This window comes from Chrysoperla carnea, chromosome 4, assembly GCF_905475395.1.
Source record: "Chrysoperla carnea chromosome 4, inChrCarn1.1, whole genome shotgun sequence".
Classification (NCBI taxonomy): domain Eukaryota; kingdom Metazoa; phylum Arthropoda; class Insecta; order Neuroptera; family Chrysopidae; genus Chrysoperla; species Chrysoperla carnea.
This window is the reverse complement of record NC_058340.1, coordinates 71,455,907-71,482,655: the sequence shown is the minus strand read 5'-3', so window position 1 is coordinate 71,482,655 and position 26,749 is coordinate 71,455,907. Positions and strand designations below refer to the sequence as shown.

General features: G+C 30.0%; 1 protein-coding gene across 1 annotated transcript in view; it reads left to right on the top strand.

Annotated features, from left to right (window-relative positions):
* The window catches only part of LOC123299333 (zwei Ig domain protein zig-8-like), a 150,461-nt gene that overhangs the window by 100,002 nt on the left and 23,710 nt on the right, over window positions 1-26,749 (top strand). Inside the window, exons 2-3 of the mRNA XM_044881701.1 lie at window positions 15,958-16,168; window positions 25,410-25,537. Coding sequence (XP_044737636.1) covers window positions 15,958-16,168; window positions 25,410-25,537 — 339 coding nt within the window. The remainder of the gene's footprint in view (window positions 1-15,957; window positions 16,169-25,409; window positions 25,538-26,749) is intronic.

Here is a 26,749-nt window from a genome sequence, read left to right as displayed (position 1 = left end):
AAAAGTACTTAAAAATGATTATTTTCATAATAAAAAGCCACAAAAAAATATACCTACAATAAAAGCTTCTAAAAAAGCCATCAAAAAATTAGTAATTAATGCATATTATTTGTGCTTATATGATGTCACATCATGGCGGCTCGACTTTTTATTTTAATATAATAAAACAAAAATGTGCCTTTATGACTCAAAATCATAATATTTAAGTATGTTTCTAGATAAATATATTTTTTATCAAATTTCATAATTTATTTTTCACTACCGAAAGTACACTATTTCCGAAACAACCACTTGATTGTGATTTTTACGATTTTCTTTGCTCGAGATGTATAATTTTGTACATTTTCGTTTTTTGGCTAAAAATTTAAGGTTTTCTTAACAAGATGAGAATGATAATACTGTATTCGTGCAACAGAGCAAATTTGTTAATAAATTACTTTCAATTTAATTTAATTTTCATGAATAAAACACTATAAAATAATTTTTGCATTTGAATGGTGTTGATTTGTATAAATTAACTTCATATTTTAAATCTTAATACTTTACACCTACATTCACGTCTCCGTAATAGCTGTTCGCTTTGCTACGTGATACAATTTTCACTTAGGTACCTGTTTTTCTTTTATAAATTAAATTAATTTATTGTAAATTTACTCAGAGAATTGTAGATAGATTGACTCTCACAACATACTATCTACAATGTATTTAGATTATAGTGTAAATGTAGGTACAGGAGTGAGTCTTATACCTTGGATTATAATTTACTCACTCGGAATACTAAACTCGCACTTCAAAAATATTTATTTAATTACCTTTCTCCTTAAAGCTTCTCTAAACTGAACCGCGAATTTTTTCTTTTTTTACCTGCAACCAAGTAATTGAAATTGTGAAAGTAATTTATTAACAAATTTGCACTGTTGCGGGAGTACTGTATTATCATTCACCTCTGGTTGAGAAACCCTTAAATTTTTAGCCAAAAATGTACAAAATTGTGCATTTCAAGCAAAGAAAATCGAAAAAATCATAACCAAATGGTTGTTTCGGAAATAGGGTACTTTCGGTAGTGAAAAATAAATTATGAAATTTGGTAAAATTAAAATTTATGTTGAAACATACTTAAATACTCTGATTTTGAGTCATAAAAGCACATTATTGTTTTATTATATTAAAATAAAAGTCGTAATTTTTAATCTGTGTATCACGTAACCTTCAACCCGATGTGACATCATGTGACATCATATAAGCAAATATAATATGCATTAATTACTAATTTGTTGATGGCTTTTATAGTAGTTTTTTTTATATACATTAGCATTTTTTCAATTGAACCGATTTTCAGTATCATCGCCTATTTTTTAGTGGTTCCAGGTACGAATCCCTAAACTCACGGCCTTTAAAACGGTGTGGTAAGGTAAAAATTCGAAGGATGAAAAAATGCTGAGATAATTGACCAAAATATAAAATCCAATATTTTTTAAGTTAAATACAGAGAATGTTGTGTCCGCAGGAAGGGTCCTTTTGTTCCACTGTATGGGCGTAAATCGAAAAAGCACAAGTACGCATGAATATAACTTTGTAAAAACTTTCCACCAGCTCCTATAAAAATCTATTGATGAGGAGTCGATTCCTGGATTAGACTGTTTTTTCAGTTTTATTTCTTCGCTTATAATATGAATATTAAAGTTACTATCTCATATATAGCAATCAAATCATTGAACAAAGTGAAGTTAGTGTCCCAAGGTACAAGACATTACCCTATATATATATATATATATATATATATATATATATATATATATATATATATATATATATATTGTAAATATAAAATATCGTGTACATTAAAGCTCCGTTTTCTTGTACAAACATCATGTAATTGGAACATATAACATTTAACCTTAATAAAACATAACCGTTGTTAATAATTCAAACTCTAGTCTAAAACTAAACTCAATCTGTTTAGTAGGTAGGTACCTCTATTTTAAGGTATACCTATACCTAATATTGGTATAAATTTATAATCAATAATAAATAATAATATATTGGTTAAATAAAAGGCCGCATTCATTATACTTAAGGTTGATGTTTATACAAGCAAGCAAAGCATGTCACACGCAATAAATTTTCTTTTTATTTAAAATATTGACAATATTTTTTTTTCTATTATTCAATTATCTTCTAATTTTAAGGTAGTTGCTACGCGATTTTAATATATTAAAAAATATACAAAGTTTGGAAAACAAGCTCTGAGCCGTAGGGTCTGATGCGACTCACTAGGTCCACACGAGTAACTTAACCCAGCATAATAAATAGTTGTAAAAAAAACTCGACGACTCGAAACTACTCGACCGAATGTTACCAAATTCTTTTCGAATCAAAGTTCCGTTAATATGCTTTTTTTAATGTTTTTTTTACATTTTGTTCGCTTCGCGCGATATCAATGACGAAGAAAAATGACCACGAACGTACGTACACACACAATAATGAAACTCACACAAACATGAAATCATGAACTTGGTCCAATCATGAAACATAAAGATATGTTGAGAATTTTGATTTCGAAAATTGAACCCATTACAAGAACTTCCTATACTGGGAAGTTAATAAGTAATTAAATGTACAAGACATACCATGTTAAGTTTTGAAGGCGTATTTTACACGCACGGCATGAGAAAAGCGTGGGAAAATCTAAACTATCATTTTGTTCTGCTTTTGTAAACATTTCATAACAAATTATTTAGTGGGCTTGTTGTGATTTGTTGTGAAATGTTTACAAAAAGTTTGGTGGCATTGAGAAATTTTTTCTTCAAATTTGTGGTAATTTTTGTATTTTTATACCTTGCATGTATGTAATATGCAAGGTATACTAAGTTTGGTCCCAAGTTTGTAACGCTTAAAAATATTGATGCTATGAACAAAATTTTGCTATAGGTGTTCATAGAATCACCTAATTAGTCCATTTCCGGTTGTCCGTCCGTGTACACGATAACTCAAAAACGAAAAAAGACATCGAGCTGAAATTTTTACAGCGTACTCAGGATGTAAAAAGTGAGTTCGAGTTCGTAAATGAGCATCATAGGTCAATTGGGTCTTGGGTCCGTAAGACCCATCTTGTAAACCGTTAGAGATAGAACAAAAGTTTAAATGTAAAAAATATTCCTTATCAAAAATTAAACAACTTTTGTTTGAAACATTTTTTCGTAAACATCACTGTTTACCCGTGAGGGCGCCAATTAGGCGGAAATTTTATAATATGTACTATACTTGATTATCAGTTATGTATGTGTCACATGTTTGTATGTGTAATGTGATAAAGAAATCAACACTGACTATGCATGGTATTCAGTCAATTGTTTGTTTTCACTTGTCTTTTTAATTGTATTTTTTAAATAGAATTTCTTAATATACAATTTTATTTCAAGTATCGTGGTATTTATTTGAATAACTATAAATCAATACACATGAAGGGAACGAATGGCGTCAGTATTATATCTTTTTTTTTTTTATTATTTAATTATATTGTGGTGGCTGTAGGCGGCAAACAGAAGCAATGATAGCCGTCCTCAGTTACAACTTACATTACATTACTTGAGAGAGAATGATAAAATTATAATCGAAAAAGTTTGAACAGATTAAAGTAACATTATAATAATAATGTCTTTTGATGCGTAAAATAAATAAAAAGTTTTCAATCACAAAATTCTTATAATAAATCTGTAATGGATATTCATTTCAATTCATCTTTATTCTTATCTATACATATATAGATATCGATACTTGTTTGAAAGCTTGTTGAAAAATCAATGGTACAATCATATATTATAGAGAGAAGTATCATTTATAGTCCAAGAGTTATCTGGAAAAAACGTGGCCTATCGAGTTACCGTATGAAGTCATTTTTAAATGATACTATACTCAGGTATGTCGTTCAAATAATATTACCTCGTTGTTAAACGTAGTCCATTCTAATAACCAAATTTTCAATTATTTTGAATGGTTTGAGTATTATTCGAGGATGTATCGACTCATTTCATCCAAAAGGAATACAATATTTTTTTTTTTTTTATGAATTTTTATAATTTTTTGGAAAATTTTTGTCTGATACATGAGTAAACTGGACTTCTGGTGAATTTTAGATCGTTAGGAAAACAAAAAATCGTGTAAAAAGTAGTAAAATTCAATAAAATTTGACCCTTATTAATATCTTCCACTACCCAACCGTCTTTTATTCCAAAATCTAAATTGAATCACTTTATGAGTGATATTCGGTACTCATTTTATCATACAATCAGGTGACAACAATCCACCTATGATTTTCTATGATTTTTCCTTAGGTTTTCACAAATGTAAAGCCTGGGAAAGTTCTTAGAAAATAACTACATCTCAATCTTTCTTTTTTGTCTTATCCTATTTTATGTTCTTATGTTAAATGTTCTATTCAATGTATGTATCGTCAAAAAAGAATGAATAACAAGAGAAAACAAACAATTGACTGAGTTAATTGTTGAAATATCCTGTATAGAAATGAGTTCTTGCATTATTTTTAATAGATTAGAAGAGTTAAAAAAACCAACACATTGGTTTTCGAAACTTTTCGTAAATATTTTCTAGAATTTTTTTTCATATTTCGGGATTACTTCACAAGAACACTAATTGAAACTACCTGCAAATTTTCAACTCTCTATCTTTTATAGTTTTGGAGAAAATGGACACCAAAAGTTTGTTTTTGTGCCCTAATTTGTGCCCTAACGGGTTAACAACGATTTTTACGAAAAACGTATTACTTTTTTAATACGGACCACTTGTATACCATGCATATATGTAATATTCAAGGTATACTAAGTTTAGTTCCAAGTTTGTAACGCTTAAAAATATTGATGCCACGCACAAAATTTTGCTATAGGTGTTCATAAAATCACCTAATTAGTCCATTTCCGGTTGTCCGTCCGTCCGTCCGTCTGTGGACACGATAACTCAAAAACGAAAAAAGATATCGAGCTGAAATTTTTACAGCGTACTCAGGACGTAAAAAGTGAGGTCGAGTTCGTAAATGAGCATCATAGGTCAATTGGGTCTTGGGTCCGTAGGATCCATCTTGTAAACCGTTAGAGAGAGAACAAAAGTTTAAATGCAAAAAATGTTCCTTATCAAAAAATAAACAACTTTTGTTTGAAACATTTTTTACCCGTGAGGGCGACAATTAGGCGGAAATTTTATAATATGTGTACAAACTATACACTAAATGTCGGTCGGTAATGCAGAAACCTATAAAGTCATCAAGTAATGTTTTAGAAAATAGAATTGGGTCCCCCAAAATCCATTTGACCTTTATTGCTCATTTACAAACTCAAACTTTATCTCTATTGTTTCGTTTTAGAGTTATCGTGTTGGCTAGACAGACATCTATACCAAAATTTTGTTCGTATCATCAATATTTCTAATTGCTACTTACTATTTTGTAATATTTTATATGTACAGGTTGGGTATAAAAATTGAAATTGAATTTTAATAACGGTAAACTTTGATAATGGACATTGGACATTCATGACTACTGTAATCATAATAAAGCTAATCAAATATAAGTACTTAGTATAAGGTAATAGTTTTTTAGTTCTGTAAATAGTTAGTAGTTTAGTTTAAGTAATAATATTCTTAGATATTATTTGTATTTGATTAAAAACATTTATATTGCCTTTTTAGAGTAAGTCTTAGTTAAAGCTACTAGCTAAAACTAGCTAGAGTAGCTTTTTAATGGTGGAGATTTAAACTCAACATTTAAATGTACATCAAGAACAAAAGACAATTTAATATAATTATTTTTCAATGGTATTTCATTTTATTACGCCATCACCATCATCATTATTGTCTCTTTGTGTGCTTTTAAATGGTTTCTTGTTGGTAGCGTACACAATTAAAATTTCCTAGAAGTTAAATTTATAAAATACCTACTATACGTTCAATATTTTGTTACGTCAGGCAACAAAATACCATATTATTTCTTCGAAATATTCAGCTACCGTTTCATGATAAAAGTCGTGTGGTAAATTTACACGTTTAAAGGAGTCTTTTCGGTTTTTTAAATAAAATAAAAACTACTTTTATTATACCATGTATATATGTAATATATATCAAGTTATACTGAGTTATCCCCAAGTTTGTAACGCTTAAAAATATTGATGCTCCGAACAAAATTTGGGTACAGGTGTTCATAAAATCACCTAATTAGTCCATTTCCAGTTGTCCGTCCGTCAGTCCGTCTGTGAACACGATAACTCAAAAACGAAAAAAGATATCAAGCTGAAATTTTTAAACCGTGCTCAGGGCGTAAACAGTCAGGTAGAGTTCGTAAATGAGCAACAAAGATCAATTGGATCTCGGGTTCGTAGAACCCATCTTGTAAACCGTTAGAGATAGAACAAAAGTTTAAATGTAAAAAAAATAAACAACCTTTGTTTAAAACATTTTTTCGAAAACATCACTGTTTACTCGTGAGGGCGCAATTTAGGTTCGAATATTGTATCGTATGTATTATATGGGAATATTAGTCATGTGTGTGTGACATGTATGTGTGGCTGGCTATCTCTCTTTACTTACAAGACGTAAAAAAACAAACGATTCCGTAATCAACACTGTCTATACATGTACACTGTTTTACACTGTTTTTTTAATCTATTCTAATTACATTAAATAATAAAAAAAATTCAAAAAATAAAAAAATTTAACTGGACAAAATCCTTCGAGTACCCAAAATTAACAAACAAGCACGTGAACTTACCAAAATTCTTATTCGGACACCATATAATTTGCTTGTGCAGCTTTACTCTTAAAAACTAGAAAAAAATCCATTTAAGAATAGATAAAAAGGGTATTTTAGACCAAAAGTCGATGCTGAAATTTTTCGGGTCAAATGACTTTCCTGGAAACATGTTGTAAAAGATTTTCCTATACGTAAAAGTAAGTTTAAGCCCCTTGGGGTAAGTTTTGGGCGGTACTGGTGAATACAGGTGAAAATATGGATGTCACGCTCCTTGGTATCTCCCACCTATACCAGCAAATATGTACGGCGTTGCTGGATGCTAACTCTGCATAAAGATTCGAAGCGAATTACATAAATGCAGCACAGTAGTAAGGGAAATATGGCCTATTCTATGTAGGGGAAACATGACATATTCTATGAAATGTAAAATCTTATTTAAAAAAAAGTTAAGAAAATAAGATCGAAATTTCTGAGTAGCTGTGACACAATAACCTTTAAATGAATGAAATCTACACAACCTTGAGTAAGAAGAATGAAAAATTCTATAAAAAATATTAAAAAATCAAAAAAATAAATAATATATTAAAAAAAAACTTTTCCATTCATTATTATACAATGACTGATATTATGTCAGAAAAATTATAATAAACATTATTTTGTAGAAAAAATTACATGATGTACAACATTTATAACAAAAATATTATTAGTCTTGCAGCGAGATACAACCATTTTAAAGAAATATGATAACATTCTTTCACTTGCATATTTTATATTTGATAACGAAACCATTCAAAAAAAAAACAGATTCTGGGAATCGAATGATGGTTCTGATAAAGGCCACTTCCAACGTAAAAAATCCCCCCGACAAATGCGATTAATTCCTAGTAAACCGATTTTTGGAAACTTAGTTATAAAATGTTCTCAATCGAGTCGATTCGACCGTTTAGGGGCTACGATGCCACTGAGAAACACACAGACGCACAGATGAACACTTTAAACTAATAACCCTCCTTCTGAAATCAATATCAAAGTGATGGTCAAGGACATCAGATGAGATAAAAAGAATACTTAGAGAGCTATCATTTTTGGGACAAATTTTTGCAAATATTTTAATTGAAATTGAAATATTTGAGTTGACTTTGTTCTTTTGAATTATTGTTTTGAATTACCTAATTATTTTACCATTTCACTTTTTAAAAGGAATTGAGCCAGGTTTATTTGACCATTTATTTCCATAGTAATTATTTAAATGTTAAAATTATATGCCATGCCTTTTCCAAACTGAATCAATTGTGAAGATCATCGCCAATTTTTTAGTTATTTCGGGTACGGAACACTAATCTCGCACATAGCTAAGAACACTCAAAAAAAAAAAAACAAATTTGAGACTATGATTACTGATTAGTATACTTTGATAAATATTTCATATAAAAAGATAAAAAATATCGAATATTTTCGTCCGCCGAGGGGAACAAAATCAAAAGAAGATCTTTGTCTAATTCCACAAAAATTACAAGGCACTCTTCTTATCGTGAAAGCATTTTTGTCTTGTTTCGCTGCAAAACTAAAGAAAATATTCATAAAAAAATATAGTAAAAAAAATAAAACCTGAAAAATGTAGCAGAAAATATACACTTTTAGAATATTTTAATACAAAATAGCTATTTAAAATATTAATTTATACTACAACCGAAAATAAAAAGAAAAAAAAATTGAAAGCAAAGAAAATAGATGATAGAAGTTTAGAGTGAATGTAACTTAATACGCTTTTGTACAGTGAAATAAAAAAAATAAAAAATAATACTAAATACGCTTATTTCGACTTACTTCTAGAAATAATACCATAAAAATAATTTTAATAGCTGGGATCAAGTCTGATTCAATTTTGTCTATAATATGTGCAGAAAAAAATACAAGTTGTGTCGGGTACAACCTTTAACAGCTACAGGATTTAACTTTCTGATTAAGAAAATTGTATTCCTTGATTAGTGATAATCAAAAAAGAGGTGTTATAAGTTTGATCGGTATGTGTGTCTGCCTGTCTGTCTATGGAATCGTTGAACCTTACCTGGATGGACATCGATAGCACTTGCTGACAAATTACCCGACCGCCCCTTTCTACATGTTGCTGACGCCCTTTCCGCCTCTTAACGTGTGACGTATTTTATGAATGACTCCTTGAGAATGAGAAAAATATTTTACCATGTGACAACCGTAAACTACGTAATCAGTCTAATTAAAAATAGACCGACCTTTTAATGATCTAGCCAATCCATAGATCTTACATAGACATTAAGAAACCATAGTAACTTGCAACAATACTGTTAAAAGTTATAAATAAACAGTTTAATGAAAAATATCCCGTTCTTTTAATAATCTAGTCATTCCATAGACTGAAGATCCATGCCTGCTTATGATTGCGATATTACATTACGCCCGCTGTCTAACACCATTTCTTATTCCTTTAAGAAAACCGAATCTTTACAGAAAAATTTATCTGAATATTAATTAATACGATGGACGCTGAAATTTTACATTTTCTATGCCTTGATTTGAGTAAAATTCGATCCATAAATTTGACCATCCACCTATCAACAGAAAAGTTTCGATTTTTTTTTTCGGAGAGGATTCTTATATTATTCTATTAAGAATATAAAGTATATATTATATAATATTATAATAGTATAATACCTACGGTATAGTTTTTTTTTTATTTTTTAGTACAAAAGTAAAAATGTCGGTATTGTTTTATTCTTAGAAATGATTCTTTAAGGATTATCTTAGATTAGAGAATATTCCTTTTTTTTTTTAAATAAAATGAAAAAAAAATTTGATTCGAAGTTAAACTGTGTGCGCTACTTCCGTATTGAAACGAACTAATTATTTGAAAAAACTTTAAATATTTACTTATTAATATTTTTATTCTATCTTGATCTCTGGAGGATTTCGACATCATGGCACGTTTTGTACACGTCGTATAAGTCGTTAAATCCTTTTTTTTATATCAAATGATAGCGTCACTCGTATAAGAGTACTAATGTAGGAAGTGCAGCTGAACGTCGAAATTTTGCAAGTTTGATATTTGGTATATGAATTCCTCGAAAATTAATTGCTTGATTCGTAAAAAAAAATATATTTGCAAGTAAGCCAGCGACGTCAGCCAATCAACTTCGATCAGATGACTAACACTTGCCCAATTTCATCACCTGATTTTGATATTTAAAATAAAAATTTTTAAAAATCTAAATTAAAACTAAAAATCAATTAACTGTCCCAAAAGGATCATGCCCATTGGCCAAGCACTAGTCACCTGATCGAAGCTGGTTGACTAAAGTTACTGTCATCACAATTTCACAGATACTAAGAACAGTATAAATTGTAGGCTCATGAAACTATCAATGTGCAGTCCGCCACCAAATTAGCAATGAGTAACACACACAATAAGAGAAATTACGATTAACTAATTCATACTGATGATGACTTCACGGTAGTCGACATACGTATTTGTATAATTAAAAAAATTAATCTAGAAAATTGAGGCTTAAATCGAAATTTTATATCTTTTATAAAGTTTTGAAGAGGAATTATAGATTGCTTCTAGCGACATTACTTGTAGCGAAAAAAGCTATTACTTTTAGCGACATTGTCCACGTTTTTGGACAAGGAAAAGTTCACTTGAAAGCCTCAAAAATTAAATTTATTTGCATTAATTTCTTAGCTTTGAAAATAACCTTTCTGGAGTTTTTCCAAACATTAAACTGTTAATAACTCAAAAGCGGTGAACCTATATAGAAAAAATCACTAAGAGCCTTTTTAACGTAAAATTACCCAAAAACCCTGGTTCAAAGAAATTGACATTTGATTGTTTCTGTGAAAGGGTGGGAGGATGTACAATAATTATACCAATAAGGTTTCTGGTAAAATCCGGAATATTAATCTTTAAGTTTTTCTGAAAAAGAATCAATTGATAAAATGCGGTGCTCGATTTTTGCACACTCAACTCTATCTAGCGCCTGCTCTAATAAGCAATCAATTCCTTTATCAAGATAATAATTATTTGACTACTTAAAAATTAAAGTATAGCAAGTACCTAAAGATTTTCTTCTTACAACTAACTATACAGTATCTACTTTTTTTAATGTGTTCGATAAAAGTTTGAATACAAATACCGTAATAGTTTTTTCATCCCGTACATCCTGTGAATGAAATCCTTTTGTAATCACTTTACATTATCACATCTAATAATTTTTTATTAAGACCATTATAAAAATTAAGAAACTATTCAAACATAAAATTAGACATTTATTCGATCATGACTAATCTGGACAATTTATGTAGAACAAAGTTAATCCGAACAAGGGGAGGGTAATAATCAAATGAAGCGAATGAAAAGCGAACAAACTCCACCTTTTCAAGGTATACAAGGTATATATAGTAGGTAAATGGGTCAAATCAAGTAGGTAATAGATACAGATTTCAACCTACTTAGTTTTAATCTAGGACCAAGTGTTATTTATGTCTAGGATCAAGTGTAATTATTAAAAGAATGGCTACAAATTTGTATACCTATTAAAATCTTATCTCTTAAAAGTATTAAAATTTTCTTAAACGGGTTCTTCTTAAAACGATATTCAAATAAGAAAATACTTGAATAGAAAAAATAATTGAATAGGAAATAACGAAATATTCGTTACCCGACAAATTAAAAATTACAACTTCCAAGATGTCTTGGACGAAATCTTACTTTAAAAACCTTTCAGAACGATTGCTTAGAGAGATTCTCTAACGCTTATTTTAAATCTCTTTTTTTTCAAAATTTCAAATGGAATAAGCACTTGAAATTTGTTTACATTTACAAACTCTTAGGAGAATCTCGTGGTTATGCAAATTTTCGTATTGATCAAACTTTTTAGACACGATTTCGATAGCAGCCTCTTGAATTTCCAATCGTTCTTAAATGATTGCCAAATTCTACGCTTGACTCTAGGCTTAACTGATAACAAATTCCAACCTACACCTATTGAATAACACACAAAAATAAAACCTTGTTATTATTACCTGAACACAAAATAAGGTAACGAATGCGTTTAAATTAACATCGTTTAAATGATTTCTCATCTTACTATTCTGTACGAAATTGAACTAACCGTGGTAGGGAATGATTTTTAAACGTCAGAACAAGAACTTGCTGATTTTATTGAAATTTTTCTTTCACATCGAAACAAAAATTTTCCCTTTTCATGATTGGATTAAAAGTTTCTGAGATATAGAGAAAATCACACGAGGTGTGTGATTTCTGAGCAATTTCCTCAGTTGATACCTCAAAGCCTGTCGTTCAATTACAAAATCAACCAAATATTGGTGTCTTCGAGACAATAAAACAACAAAATCGAGGTCATTTAACCCCAATGTTAAAGGTTTTCGTACCAAATTTTGGGTAATATCTTAAAAACTATTCACCTAATCGTTAAAAGATACCGATTTTTGTACTTTCTGAGTTTAAAGTTCATCAAATTCCGAAAAAAAATTATTTTCTCGATTTTCAAACCCCAAGGTAGTTTCTCAAAAAGTGAATGTATGATCATAGTTGAGACTTCTGTCAGAAGTTAGAAAATAATAATAAAATTTTTCGGTGTATATTAATGCCTAAAGATTTAGAGAAAATTAGAAATAACACACAAATGTATGCACTTTTATCACTTTGAATGTATTTTATGGAAAAACCAGTTTCACTTGTTGTATGTGGATGTATATTGATATGCTCCAATGAGCGATTCAAAAAAGACAAAGCAAAAATTTATAAAATTTAAATCAAGTAAAAGAAATACTCATATAATTAAATTTCAGATAGTTCTTTAAGTTAAACTAACGCTGTTATCAAAAGAAACATCATATTAGAATTAATGAAATAACTTAATTGAAAATAAAATTCTATGTTTCGACTAGCCAATAAGGCAAAAGCAATCCAATTGATTAGAACAGTTCCGCTTGGTATAATTCTCTTTATAAGAAAATGCTTGTGCTTTTAACTCATGAATATTAGTTTTTTACAAAAATTTACCTTTTAACAGATAAACGCAAACTTTAATAGCCCAAATCTATCAATTTAACACCGTAAAGGGTATTAAAAATTTTTCCTGCTAATAAAGGAAATTAATGAGAATGCATATACGCGAATTAAAAATTTTCCTGAAAAAACAAGATTTTTTTGGTCCTTAAGAAAATTAAAAAAATTTGGAAAAAAATTTTAATCCTAATAGCTCAAAAAATGTAAAAATCGGGTTCCCATTTGACGATTGTAAAGATATTTTCTAACCTAAAATCTGATACAATATTCCGGAGTAATCAATTTCAATCTCTTTCGCTTTCACAATCTGCTGAATTTCTTTTACACAACGGTTGGCAGTGATACAATTTAGGATTTAGACAGAATAACTTATCGGGAAGAAAAAGATAACTTTCAACCACGATGTTAACAAGACCGAAGTAGGTATGTCTGGAATATCTACAATGAATAGAAAAAGATACACAGATATCCCATAGAAGACGGATAAATAAATTTGTTTTTAGTGCGAATGAATTTTGCACTTTTTTCATTTATTTCTTATGGCTTTTGCTAGTACAAGCTATTATGTAATGCTTTGTGTCTAACAGCTTTTTCTATAAAAACTAGAAGCAAGGAAGAAGCAAAGCGTTGTAAGTTTTTTTTATAGCAAGCATATCATGGAAGTGAAAATCACATACATTTAATCACATTTCCAATTGTATTTTTTAGAATTGACTTGCATGCTATTTTAGTTAAAGAAGCGTACATATACCGAGCGTCTATATAGAGGGATTTTAACTTCAAGTAAAAACCATTATTTGTATTTACTTTCAGTTCTGAGCTGTTCACTAATACAATGTGTTTGTAATTCTTACAAAAAAGGACACGTTACAATATGTTACAAGAATAATGGACAACTGACTTTTTTTATTTCTAGTGTAAAATAAAAGTTTAGAGAAGAAAAGCTTTATGTGTATATCGGTGCTTAATTCTTACTTAATTATTGGCGACGCAAACGGTATCTGACAATTACTTTAAATCATGCTCGAGTGTAAAAAATTAAAAATTCTTTATGACAAAAAAATAAGATAATAATTTCTAAGACCCGGCTATTGACCCGATCAGAATACAATGCAGTTTGGGAGGGTTTTTATCCAAATTTATGAATAATAAATTATGTGTTAATAATAAGAGCCATTATGAGGCCACTGGTTTAGCAAAGGCCACCCCCAATAGCTTCCAATTTTTAATCCCCGATATAAAAACAAGGGTGTTTGACCGCTATGAGTATGTGTCTGTCTGTGGCATCATAGCGCCTAAACGGATGAACTGATTTAATGGAGAGTGTTCTTAACTATATTTCAAGTGCGAACTTTGAGTTGTTTCCCCGAAAATCAGTTCTTACATATGTTTCAAATTCGAATTGAAGGTTCTCTACCTGAAAAATTTGTCGGGATTTTTAAATTTTGTAAATTTCATTTGTCTCAATCTTCGACCTCGCGAATACATCGATAATTCGGTTTAAAAAAGAGAAAAGTTAGAGTTCCGATCAAATTTTTTATTATTATAATAATAATGGGGTTTAACCTCCGTTTCTCCGACATATACGCCTATATCAGAGGCCACCCACATCATTATTTGTTAATCTTTATTTATTTTAATTACAAACATATTTACAATGACAATTTGATGTGGGTGGAGTCGGTTACTTCGTTCTTATCCAAGCAACGATAAAATGATCAATTCTGCACTCCCATTAATTTAAATTGTTCATACTGCCGCTGCCTGGATTCGAACCCGCAACCCAAGTCTAAATGGACAAACAGTCAAAGGCAAACGCCTTAGACCGCTCGGCCATTTAGGCTCTTAATTTTTTATTATTAACTGTATTTCATTATCAACTCGAAAAAGTTTGATTTAAGCTATCATTATTTAAAACAGCAGGATTTGTTGGAAAATTTCTACACTTTTAGATTTAAAATACAGATATATTAAAGCTAATTTGAATTTCTCACATTCTGAAACAGTCTGTACAAAAAAAGTTAAACTAAACTAAACTATTATTTCCTATTTCGTTTGAAATAGAATGGAATTTTCCCATTAAAAAATTGTTGGTTCATGTTTAAGAATGAAAAGTTGTAACCACTTCCTCATTACTTAAGTTGTAACAGGAAATACGATGAGTGAAGTTTAATAAAGTAATATATAGGATGATTACATTTTCCGACATACGGTAAAACAATAATCTCGAAATCTTCGTTTTATGATTAAATTAAATAGGTGTCTAGTCGTTACAGGACGATTGAATATTGGTGAGGTGTGTGTTGAGGCTTTTTTCAGTTTTTTAAATGCAAATACGACGTTTTTTTTTGATTATTTCTTTCTGGTACCTTTTCTTAAGCGGTATTAGAAAAAATCGAAAAAATCGTAAAAAATTATTTGTTTCGGAATTTGATGAAACTCAGTTTATAAGGTAATTTTGACCTAAAAAATTCAAAAATCGAGTTTGTTTGGCGATTGGCCGAGTTATTTTCGAAAAAAACGAAATTTCGGATCAATTTCCGGCATTATCTCGAAAAATATTCGACCAATCGTTAAATGAAACCGATTTTTGTATTTTTGGGTCAAAATTACCTTATATACAGAGTTTTATCTAAAATGTAGAAGATAAATTTGTATCGATTTTTTGCAATTTTTTCAAGGGGTACCTCTTAGAAAAATTCGAAAAAATCGAAAACAATTTGTTGCCTCGGAATAAAACTCAGTTTATAAGATAAATTTGACCCAAACAATTCAAAAATCGCGATTATTTGGCGATTGGAAGGGTAATTTTTTGAATTTATATGTTAAAAACGCAAACTTTAATGGCATGTGGCATTAAAAATTTACTTGCTGATAAAAGACATTAATGAGAATGAACATGATTTAAAGATCCTAAGAAGGCATGATTTTTTGGAAACAACTCCTTAATAAAGCCAATTTCAAACATTTTTATAGATTCGTTTATTATGAAGCACTTAATAATATAAATGACTTCACGTTACCAATGAAAAATTTAAAAATTTACATATGATCCTCTTACGAAAATTACATTAAATAAGTTTTAAAATTGTTCTCATACTAACTCGTATATCTATCTATCTCTTGGTTTCAGATATCATGGGTACGACATCGTGATATTCATTTATTAACTGTTGGCCGTTCCACATACACATCAGATCAACGTTTCTCATGTATACATAATCCACAGACAGAAGAATGGATACTACAAGTTCGATATCCACAACGTCGTGATTCTGGAATTTATGAATGTCAAGTTAGTACAACGCCTCCCATAGGACATTCAATGCATCTATCTGTTGTTGGTAAGGAAAAACTTCACTTCATTCACATGGATAATATAATATTTTATTAGAAAATCACGAACTTTTAAAGGGGTTCATACACGTTCTATGTTTTTATACGTGTTTAAAATTTTGAATCAAGAAAATTATTATATGCGATGTCATATAAATTATTCTCCGAGTCGTTAAATGAACCATATTTTTGTATTTTAGGGATCAAAATTACTTAATTTACCGTCGCAACCATCTTGTAAGCCGTTAGGTTAGGTAAGGTTAGAGTGGCTTTCCTGGGATGGGACACACTTAGACCATAGGGTCCGTTGTGATACCGTAAAAGGATTGGCCCATCCCCGGCCATTACTCCATGAACCATTTGAAGATGTTTAAGAACAGCAGGAGGACTTTGACGTCGACTGACTTTAGGTCGGAGAGGTCGTCAAAGAGAGGCTGGCTCAAGTAAGTCCATCTCCTCATGACAAGAGCTGGGCAGTGACAAAGAAGATGAGACATTGTCTCCTCCTCGTCACCACTGTGACAGCTCCTACTGTAGTCGCGATACACTGCCAGGCCTAAGTGTTCAGGATGCTTGCCGCCCAGCCAGTTGTAAGCCGTTAGAGATAGAACATAAATTTAAATATAAAAAATGTTCCTTATCAAAAAAATAAGCAACTTTTGTTTGAAACATTTTCCCGTAGACATCACTGTATACACGTGAGGGCGAAAATTGTGACTGCACAGTCGTGTTATATATACACGACTGTGGCTATCTAAGAGTGGCTATCTTTCTTTACTAACATGATGTAAAAAAACAAACGATTGCGTAATCATCACTGTCTATACATGGTATTTCAATAACTAACTCAATCAATTGTTTGTTTTAACTTGTCTAAAGTAAATTTGATCCAGAAAATACAAAAATGGAGTCACTTTGAGGATAGAGTGAATAATTTCGGAGTTAAATTATTTAAATCTACACAAGAAATGATATTCAGCAAATTTTTTCAGTCGATGTCCCGATGTTCATCCAATCGTTAAATGAACATAATTTTTGTATTTTTTGGACCAGAATTACCATATATATAAAATTTTTCAAAATTTTTCCTTTCATTTTCAAAAAAATATTTGGATCTGCGCTTGAAGATAAATCAATGTTAACAAAAATCAAATCGACGGGATCTTTGATAATGGACAGATTTTTCGTAATCTCCATTTCGAATGTTTTACAAACTAAAGATTCGGAAATAAACTAGATCTATCTTGATGATACAAAAATATAGAACGTCTATAAACCGCATTAGTGAGTCACATTCCTAAGGTAACAAAAAGATACCACAAATGTCATCAATCGGACAGGATCGTATTTCATGGGTCGACGATAATTCGAACATACATATACATACATGAATGGGATATATACCTAATATAAAACATTTCCCAGGTTGACTTTTGTGCTGATTAAAAAAAAAACTACACTAGTTGGAAAACTACAAAATTACATTTCAAAAAATATCGTAGTATATGTATGTATAGTAAAAATGGAGAAAATTGATGACAACAGACGAACGGAAAATACAAAATGATAAATTTTCCGATGAAAAATTATTCTGTATGCAGAAATGTCATATTGTTTTTATTACCATATTACCTTCCTTCTTTAATAAATGGAATTTTACTCTGAATACCCCGCGGCATTCCAAACGAGAATCTATCATATACCGGATATCAATCAATAAAAACATGTACATATCCTGATTTTGGAGCCATATTAGTAATTAAAATATATTTTTATCATAATAAAAAAAACTTTTAACAAAAAGAAAGCCGACTTCAAAAGATAAACTTTTCCAAAACAAATTAATATGCACTAAAAAGTAAAAAAATAACGATAATATAATGTAGTTAAAATTATTGTTATTTTTGGAGTCGGTGTCAGTCAAGGAAACAACTCTGACAGAACAGTTTGCTATATTAACTTGGCTGACACCGACTTCAAAAATAGGTTTCTCATGGATGCCGGTGTCAGAACTGGACCAAAATGAAGTGGCACCACATTGAAAGCATCAGCTTTCAAATAGATACAGAATTATCAAAATTGGTTCACCCAGTCAAAAGTTCTGAGGTAACACACATACAAAAAATACAGTCGAATTGATTACCTTCTCCTTTTTGTTTGAAGTCGGTTAAAAATAATTAATCATCGAATTTTTAAAGCTCGAAATAATTCGAAAATAGATAAAATTATATGAAGGTAGAAAAAGTTTCAATTACATATATGTACCATTTGAAAAATAAAAGCTATTTATGTTTTTAATCGAGCGTGAATAAAATACTCATAACGCCAATGCTGACGGGTTAAATTTAAACTCTCGAAAACGTTATCAGCTCCCGTACCACAAAAATAACAATTTCAATATTATGGCATCTTTTGCAATATCTATATCATAAATCGATTATTCAAAATTTAATATAGAATAACGATTGGATTAGTTAAGCTTAAAATCATTTACTTGACCAATAACAATTTCATTCTCTTGTAACATTTTAAAATTCCCATCAAAAAAAAAGTTCGAAAACTTAATTTAATTTTATTACAGTTTGAAAAATAAAATTATAAAAACATCGTCATTCAGAATCAAATATAAAATATATAAATGTTTAAATATTTTTTCCGTAAAATTCTTGAAAGTTTTATAAAAAAAATTTTCGCTATTAAAAATGATTATTATCCACTCACAGAGTTCAAATCCAATATAAATTAGTATTTTTCAGTGGTGGGTTTATTGTAACTTAATGACTCAAATATACCAGACGCCATAAGGACTAGACATGGCTAATATCATATTTACTTTCGCATCAAGTTTGTAAAAACCATTCAAAAAATTGATATAACAATCATTTTTATATGATTGTTACTACAAAAAAAACAGGATGTATTTTATTTTTACCAAAAATATTTTTTAAAACTATATTTTCAGAAAAATATTTACAAAAACAAAATGTTTGGTATATTTATTTATTTTTTATTAAATTTGTATCGGAATTGTTTTGAAAACTATACAAATATTGGTCATTGACTACTATAGTTTGTTAAAAATTTTTAAATTATGTAAATTGATATTTTTGGAGAAAAATCATTTTAAGGTAGTTCACTCGTTATATAGTCAAGTCCATAAAAACATCCTCTTATATTCATGCACTATTTTTGACAACAGTGTGCAATACTACGACATTGTATCTAGATACATATACTCAATACACACATACAACTGCAAATATATAAGAATTGTTTTTTGAGTTCAAAAAACAAGACAAGAACTATTTTGTTGGATCCAGGTTAGGTTAGGTTAGGTTATATTGGCTGTCCACGAAGGACACACTTAGGCTATAGACCCCATTGTGATACCATATACGTGTTTTACCACCTTTCCGCTTATAATTTCATTTATCAGCGGATATTTCATTTTTATATACCATGCAATTATTAATTAAATTGATTTTGTTGCGACGACGGGAATCAAAACCGCTACCCAAAGCGTACCGCGGACGGAATTGGTTATGCCTTAACCAACTGAGCTATTAGGGCGACCTGAGCTAATAGGGCTAATGTTGGTACCAAAAAATTAATCACAGATTAAGTCATTGCGTTGTTTTTGAAAAAAATGGTACAAACTTTTTTTGAGAAAGATTGAAAAGTTTCTATTTTTATACTTCTCTACTAGTGTTTTACCGGAGGTTACGAAGTAGTCTCGCCTCGCCTCTTATTCTCTACGAGGCAACGAGGCACGAGGTATATTGTTCCAAAAACCGAGGCGAGGCGAGGCAAGGTGAATTGAAAATAAATAACAAATTTTCCCGACTCTTTAGAGTATCGACTCAAAGCAGTATGGGATGATAATCATTTTGAAGCTATATTTTCAAAAAGCTTATGATTTCGAATAAGCTGTTTGTGTACCGTAAATATCGGATTACTTTTCGCGACGATGAGTGTATTTCAATTAACCTTGGTATGGTATGGTATGGTATGGAGGTTAGCGGGCCATTCTCGAGCATTGCGCCTCGAAGCAATGGTTCAGAGCACCTATCCAAATAGACCCTTGTACTCTATCCCCGCTACGCTTTTCAGTGGCTATTATAACCAACTGATGTACTGAAACCCAGGATTTGCCTAGCGCTGAGTTTCCTAATTTCTTCTGGTTCGACTATGGCCGGACCAAACCATTTCCTTCGCTGCTGTATGATCGCCGGGCAGTAACAGAGAAAGTGGATCGATGTTGTTTCTGAATTTTCACCGCATCTGTCACACGCGGGAGATTGTCTTTTTCCAATCTGATGTTGGAACTTGTTCAGGTTATCATGCCCTGTGAGTAACTCTACGATGACTCTAATAAACTTATAATTAACATAAACTAAAATTTGTGTACGACATAATTTCCAGTATTTTTATAATTGTCTCATTATACAAATAATTTTTAGATAAAACCGTAATTAAAACTTTTCACACATTCTTAACAAACTGTAACGATCTTATATTACGAATGGGGAACAAAAATAACCCTTTTTATTAAAAAAAAAAAAAAAAAGAGTAAACCAACAACAATTTTCTGACTAAAAACAAAAAAAAATGTATGAAATGAAATAAAATAGAGAAAAAAAATTACAAAAGGAATTGTTACGTCTTCCTGTTAATTTCAAATCCTTGCAAATGCCTGTAATTATAAAAATGTTTTTGATTTGGTAACGCTATAGAGAAGACAAAAAAATAAAAGAAACCAACATTTGATTAAATAAATTTTTTTAGAATTCCGTTGCAAATATTAAAATGAGTTATATACAGGCTTAGGGAGCATCCATAAATCACGTGATCTTGGTCTGTGCTTATCATTCGAGTAAGATGTAAGTGCGCATTTTTCGAAGGTTACCCTATGATTTTCTTTTTTCCATACCAAAACCCACTATTTTCAATTACAGCCAAAACTGATTCTACTGAACTGTTTTTGTATCATGTTTCTTAAAATTGGGAGATATAGCGAAAATTCACTAGCATAGCCAGTGGCGGATTTAAAGAAATAGGTCCAGTGGACAAAATCTCCATAAGGACCCTGAAACTATAGTTTAGAGACGTTTTTTTTTTAGTCTTAAACATTTCTCATAAGCCTTTTTTTTAGTATTCGTAAATGCACTTGGGCGTTCCTTGTAGTGAGCAACTGTAGTGAGCAGTGGAAAAATTCTCCTATTAAAGCTATCAAATTTTATTCGAAACATTTTTTTCGAAAGTCGCTTAGGTTCGGGTTCTAATTAAAGAAAACAATCATCACCCAAGTCTTGGTTTCTAATAACTTTTCTTTAATGGATTTTCTCAGTAAAACTTATTTTTAGAGTTATTTTCTCTTGAAAAATCCTACACTTGAAATAAATCCCATATTTATTTTATCTAGATTATTTATTATAGAGAATACAGTTTGAAAAACCTATGTTCTACGAAATATATATATATATATATATATATATATAAACTTTGGAGCAAGATTCTATGAAATAAGGTTTCAAGTGTTATGACCTTTTGTTGTATCTATTTCTACAAATTCCAATAATATAAACTTATTTTTCCAACTGTGAATATGATCTATTTTCATAAAAAATATTCTATATTCGAGAAAAAAAAAACAAAATAAAATCCTCATTTTGGTGATATGATGTTCCAAAAAAAAAAAAAAAAATTCCTATTATAATTTTGTAGCGGTCGATAAATCAAAAAACCTAAACTCAATAAACTTTCATGATATCGCACATATTTTTCTTTCGTTTCGGCATAAAAGTGAAAATATTTCCAAATAAAATATACAGTGTGTCACGTTTAAGATGAAGACACGCTCATATTTTCGTTATTTATAGGAATATCGAATTGAAATTTTAATGAAATTCTGGAAATTTGATAAAGACCAAAATAATGTACAAATTGAAAATGCGAATTTTGTCATGAAAATCGGTAAGCGGGTATAAAAAAGTCTTCTAAGCGACAGTTTCTAATAATTTCTTTCGATATCGTTAACCAGCGACGCTAGGTAAAATATTAAGAATCGACCCTATTTGTCAATTTGTAGTAGGCTTAGTATAAAGTTCAGATTTAAGTTAAGGTTCTAATCGTGGTAAACATGACTTTTGAAACACAGGCCAATAACTTTCTATAGATTGAAGTAGATTACATTCATTGATAAATTAAAGTTTTAGAACTTGCCTTATGATAGACACCTCCGTTTTACTGTTAGTTTTTCGATTACTCTCCGAGGTGTTCTTTTGCACATAACTCCTTATCCACACTCAAGCGGGGATCTCGAGAAGACAAAACACCGACAACTGACTTTAGATAAGAGATATGCCTGGAGAAATATGCCGGCATAGAATAGACATGACCGGAAAACTACAGCATAGCGATTTACTTCATCTACGGGAAAATTCCCTTTTTCCCTACAACGACCATGCTATGGTAACTGTTTTCGCATCCCTGCTTTATCGTTTTAGCATGATTCCTGGCAGAAATAAGTTTCGTACATTATTTAATTCAACGTTATATCAATTAGTAAACTATTTTATGTTATATGAAGTAAACACTCTTGGATTGATGCCAACCGCCTTAACCAACTGCGCCATGTATGCTCTAGGTATAGTCTAGGTATGCAATTTATACAAAATTTAGTAAACAAACAAAAATTAAAAATTAAAACTATTTTACTTTACGGTTCGCGGTGTGGAAACAATAACTTTATACGGGAACGTTAATAAAGATACCCTTTATATACAGGATGTTCCGTGACGCGATGGACATAGCTTAAGAGCGTATTCTTTGGACAATTTTAAGTAGAAAGTATCTATGTCCACCGAGTTACGAAACATCCTGTATACTTTTAAGGCTAATCCAATTTTTCCAACATTTTTACTTGCAGTAAAATGAACGAAGAACTTTTACTTCACATGTTAATGCCATCACACATTTGACCGGTTTTTATACTTTTATTTTTTCCCCCCACCTCCACTCTTTCTTGTATTATTAATGACAATTCTATTTGTGTCGAAAAAAAAAACAAATTTTTTTGTATTATATTTGTTTCCTTTTTGCACCAGCTTTCCCTCGCCAGCCATGTCTCCGTCTCGCAATGCTTTTTGTATAAATAATATTTTTATTATATTGAAGTTATAAAACAATTTTCTTCTTACGAAAAAAAAAACACACACAAAAAAAGAAAAAACGCCAAGTTTTACTTTCATTTTTGTTGATGAAAAACAATAGTGAAAACTTCACAGTCTGTGTACACACACAAATTGTTTACAAAAATTTTCAAAAAGAATGGAAAAAAACAAGGAAAAATTTGGAAAAAGAAAATATAATAAAATATTGCAAACAAATTTTTAAAAAACTAAACATTACATGTTGTTTGTTCACCAAAATGAAGTACTCTGAGATTCATAAAAAAATGAACTCCCTTGAAGTGTATAATATCCTAGCTAAAAGTATAACTTTGTAATGGCTCGCGAATGGTATAATATAAAATATATATTTCTACCGACCCAACGTACGACATCGTGTCATTTTCTTGCTTTAATAACAATTAATTAATAACTTTAAAATTATAATAACTATTTTTTCATTACTTGTATTAATATCTTTCTTAAGAAAACTGGCCTTTTATCAGTTCAACGCAAACTTTATCTATCCAAATAAATAAATCCGTAAAGAGTGTTAAAAAATTTACCTGTTTATCTGACTTTAATGAGATTGCATATACATACGATTTCAATACCTAAGAAAACGAAATTTTTTTGGTCTTTCACGAGGAACATCTTTAAATGCTAAGAAAGTGGCTTTTCGTAGTTTCAATCTCCTCAATACTTTCTCACCCTTTAAGGATGTATGAGCATGACAACAATGTTTGATTTAAAGGCTCAAAATTTGTTTGTACGTAGTCTTTTACTCAAAGAATATGTGGTTAAAATTTCAGCTTAGGTATCCGTGCAAATTTTTAAGAAAAAAGTCATTAAAAATCGATATAAAATACATTGGCTCTTATGGAGGAATCTCAAAAAACGACATATTTTGGAAGTTTTTGATAATTTTCATTTGGAATGAATGAAAACAAATTAAAAAAAAACTTTTTAATAGAAAGTAAACATATTAGCAATGAATTAGAAAAGAAAAAAACTAAGTGTCACCGTCCATATAAGGGATGTAAGAGCAGGGTAGATTAAGGGTTGAAATTATTTTTATCTTATTTTCAACTTTGATGATGAATTTTGTTGTAACTTCATGCATGTAGACGAAAAATAAGAATAAAATTTTTTCGATATGTGTCTTGGTTTTCGAAATATCGAAAGCTAAATAATTAAACAAAATTTTCGATATTTTCAAAATTAAGCCAGATATCGAAAAATTTTATTCTTACTTTTCGTCTTATATCGTCAAGTAATAATATAAATTTATCATCCAAATTGAAAATATCTATTTTTAAATTTGTGCCCCCACTACCATGCTCATACATCCTTAATGTTGCTTCTTAATGTTTTCAAAAACTTGAGAAGGAAATATGACTTCCTTACTTTTTTTAGAAATATGTTCTTTTGTGTCAGACACCGACCGATCAACATTTTTTCTTTAGTTTATTCACATGAAATATCAGTAGTATTCTCAATGTGCACATGGTCTTGTGGTTATGGTGCTCGATCCGCGTATGGAAGGTATTCAAGTTGAAACTCACCGATGTCGATATATATATTTTTTTTTAATTAAATATACTTAACTGATATTGAAAAGAACATAGTTCCTACCGGATGATCCACGACTTCTCTGGTTCATGTAATTTTTTGTAGTTTTGTATCTATTTTATTAAACATGATTGTATAAAGAATTTTCCCTAAAGAACTCTCAAACATTGACGAATTGTCTGTGACCTCGTTTTCAAACACGTGGAATTTAGGACATGCAGATATTTTGTAATGTCTCATGGTATAAAGAGAGTAAGTCGTAACACAGAACATCATAGAACGAACGGTAAACGGTGAACGGATATGAGAAATACCAGTATTTGTCTGTGTGTTGTCTTCAATTTTATATTAAAATGGATATATTCTTCTCTCAAGACGACGTTGTCAACGATATATGAGAACAGAACCAAATAGAACTGTAGGATAATAAAATTCTGTAAAATGTAAAGCATGCAAATTTTAATATATATTTTAATTTAGTAACAGTTTTATTTTGTTTTTGTTTCAGAGCCAATAACAACTGTTTTAGGTGGACCAGATATTTATATAAATCGTGGAAGTACAATGAATTTAACGTGTATTGTCAAACATAGTCCAGAACCACCGCCATTTATATTTTGGACGCATAACGATGAGGTTAGTATTTTACAAAATTTTTAATCACTTTTAATTTAACTATGCGAAATTATTAAATCGAGTTGGTTATATCTTTTTTTTAGTCCATTAAGTTAACTGAACCAACTTAAATACTGTGGAATTTCGAGAACATTTGATGACTGGTCGAATAGTTTTTGAGATACGGGCTAAAATCGATCCAAATATTGCGATATCTTAGAAACTCTGCATCCAATCATTAAATTAATCGGATTTTTATACTTTTGGTTCAAAATTACCCCATCCACCGAGTTTCATCAAATTCCAAAACCAAAATGCGTTTTTCTCGATTTTTTCAAAAAGTGCTAGTACTTTATCTTCACTTGTTTTTAAATAGATTTTATAAAAACTTATTATCCAAGAATATTTAAAATTGTATGAAAGGTCATGGACAACTACATTTCTAGAATAAATTTTACCCAAAAAAGTATAAAACAAACACTAATAACTTTCGAGTCAAAACTATTTTAAAGTAAAGAGGTTTCTGTAAAATTACAAAATATATTTGAATAAATGGAAATCGTTTATTCTGATACACAGAAACTAGAACTATTCGACTAGAAAGATAATCTCTATTAAAGTGAAAGCTATTTCATCTTTATCAAATATAATGCACCGCCAGCTCAAAATTGATGAATATCTGGTTATTTTCTTATTCTAAAAACGAAGATAAATCAAAAACAAACACAAAAACTATTTTCTCAGACACCCGACAAAACGCCACTACTTTGTTCAGTGTCGAGCAAAAGTTTTTTTGCATTTTTTTTTTATTTATCTTCTCGATAATATAAGAAATTAAATTAAAAAAAACATTTCTAAATGGCAAGTTTTTCTTGTACTAAAAAAACAGAAAATAATTATTTCTATGAGTCATTCAAAGTTGATTATGCGAAAAGATTGGAGACGCTCAATTTAAAATATCAAGAATGATTTGGAGCGACTCAAGCTTTTACTACTTAAAATAAGGTTCAATCTACTTTTTATAATGCGGAAGTGGCACTTTGTATTTATTTATCGATAATGGTAACTATTTGCAGTGGGGAAAAATCATTTTCAAAACTTATGATTATAAATTGCAGATTGCGAACGTCGATGACTATTGACTCAAGAACGCTTTTCGAATCTCATGCTTCTCAGTTTGGACTTTCTGAAAAATGTACGCTAGCTTTATATCTACGAATAAGTTTTACCAAA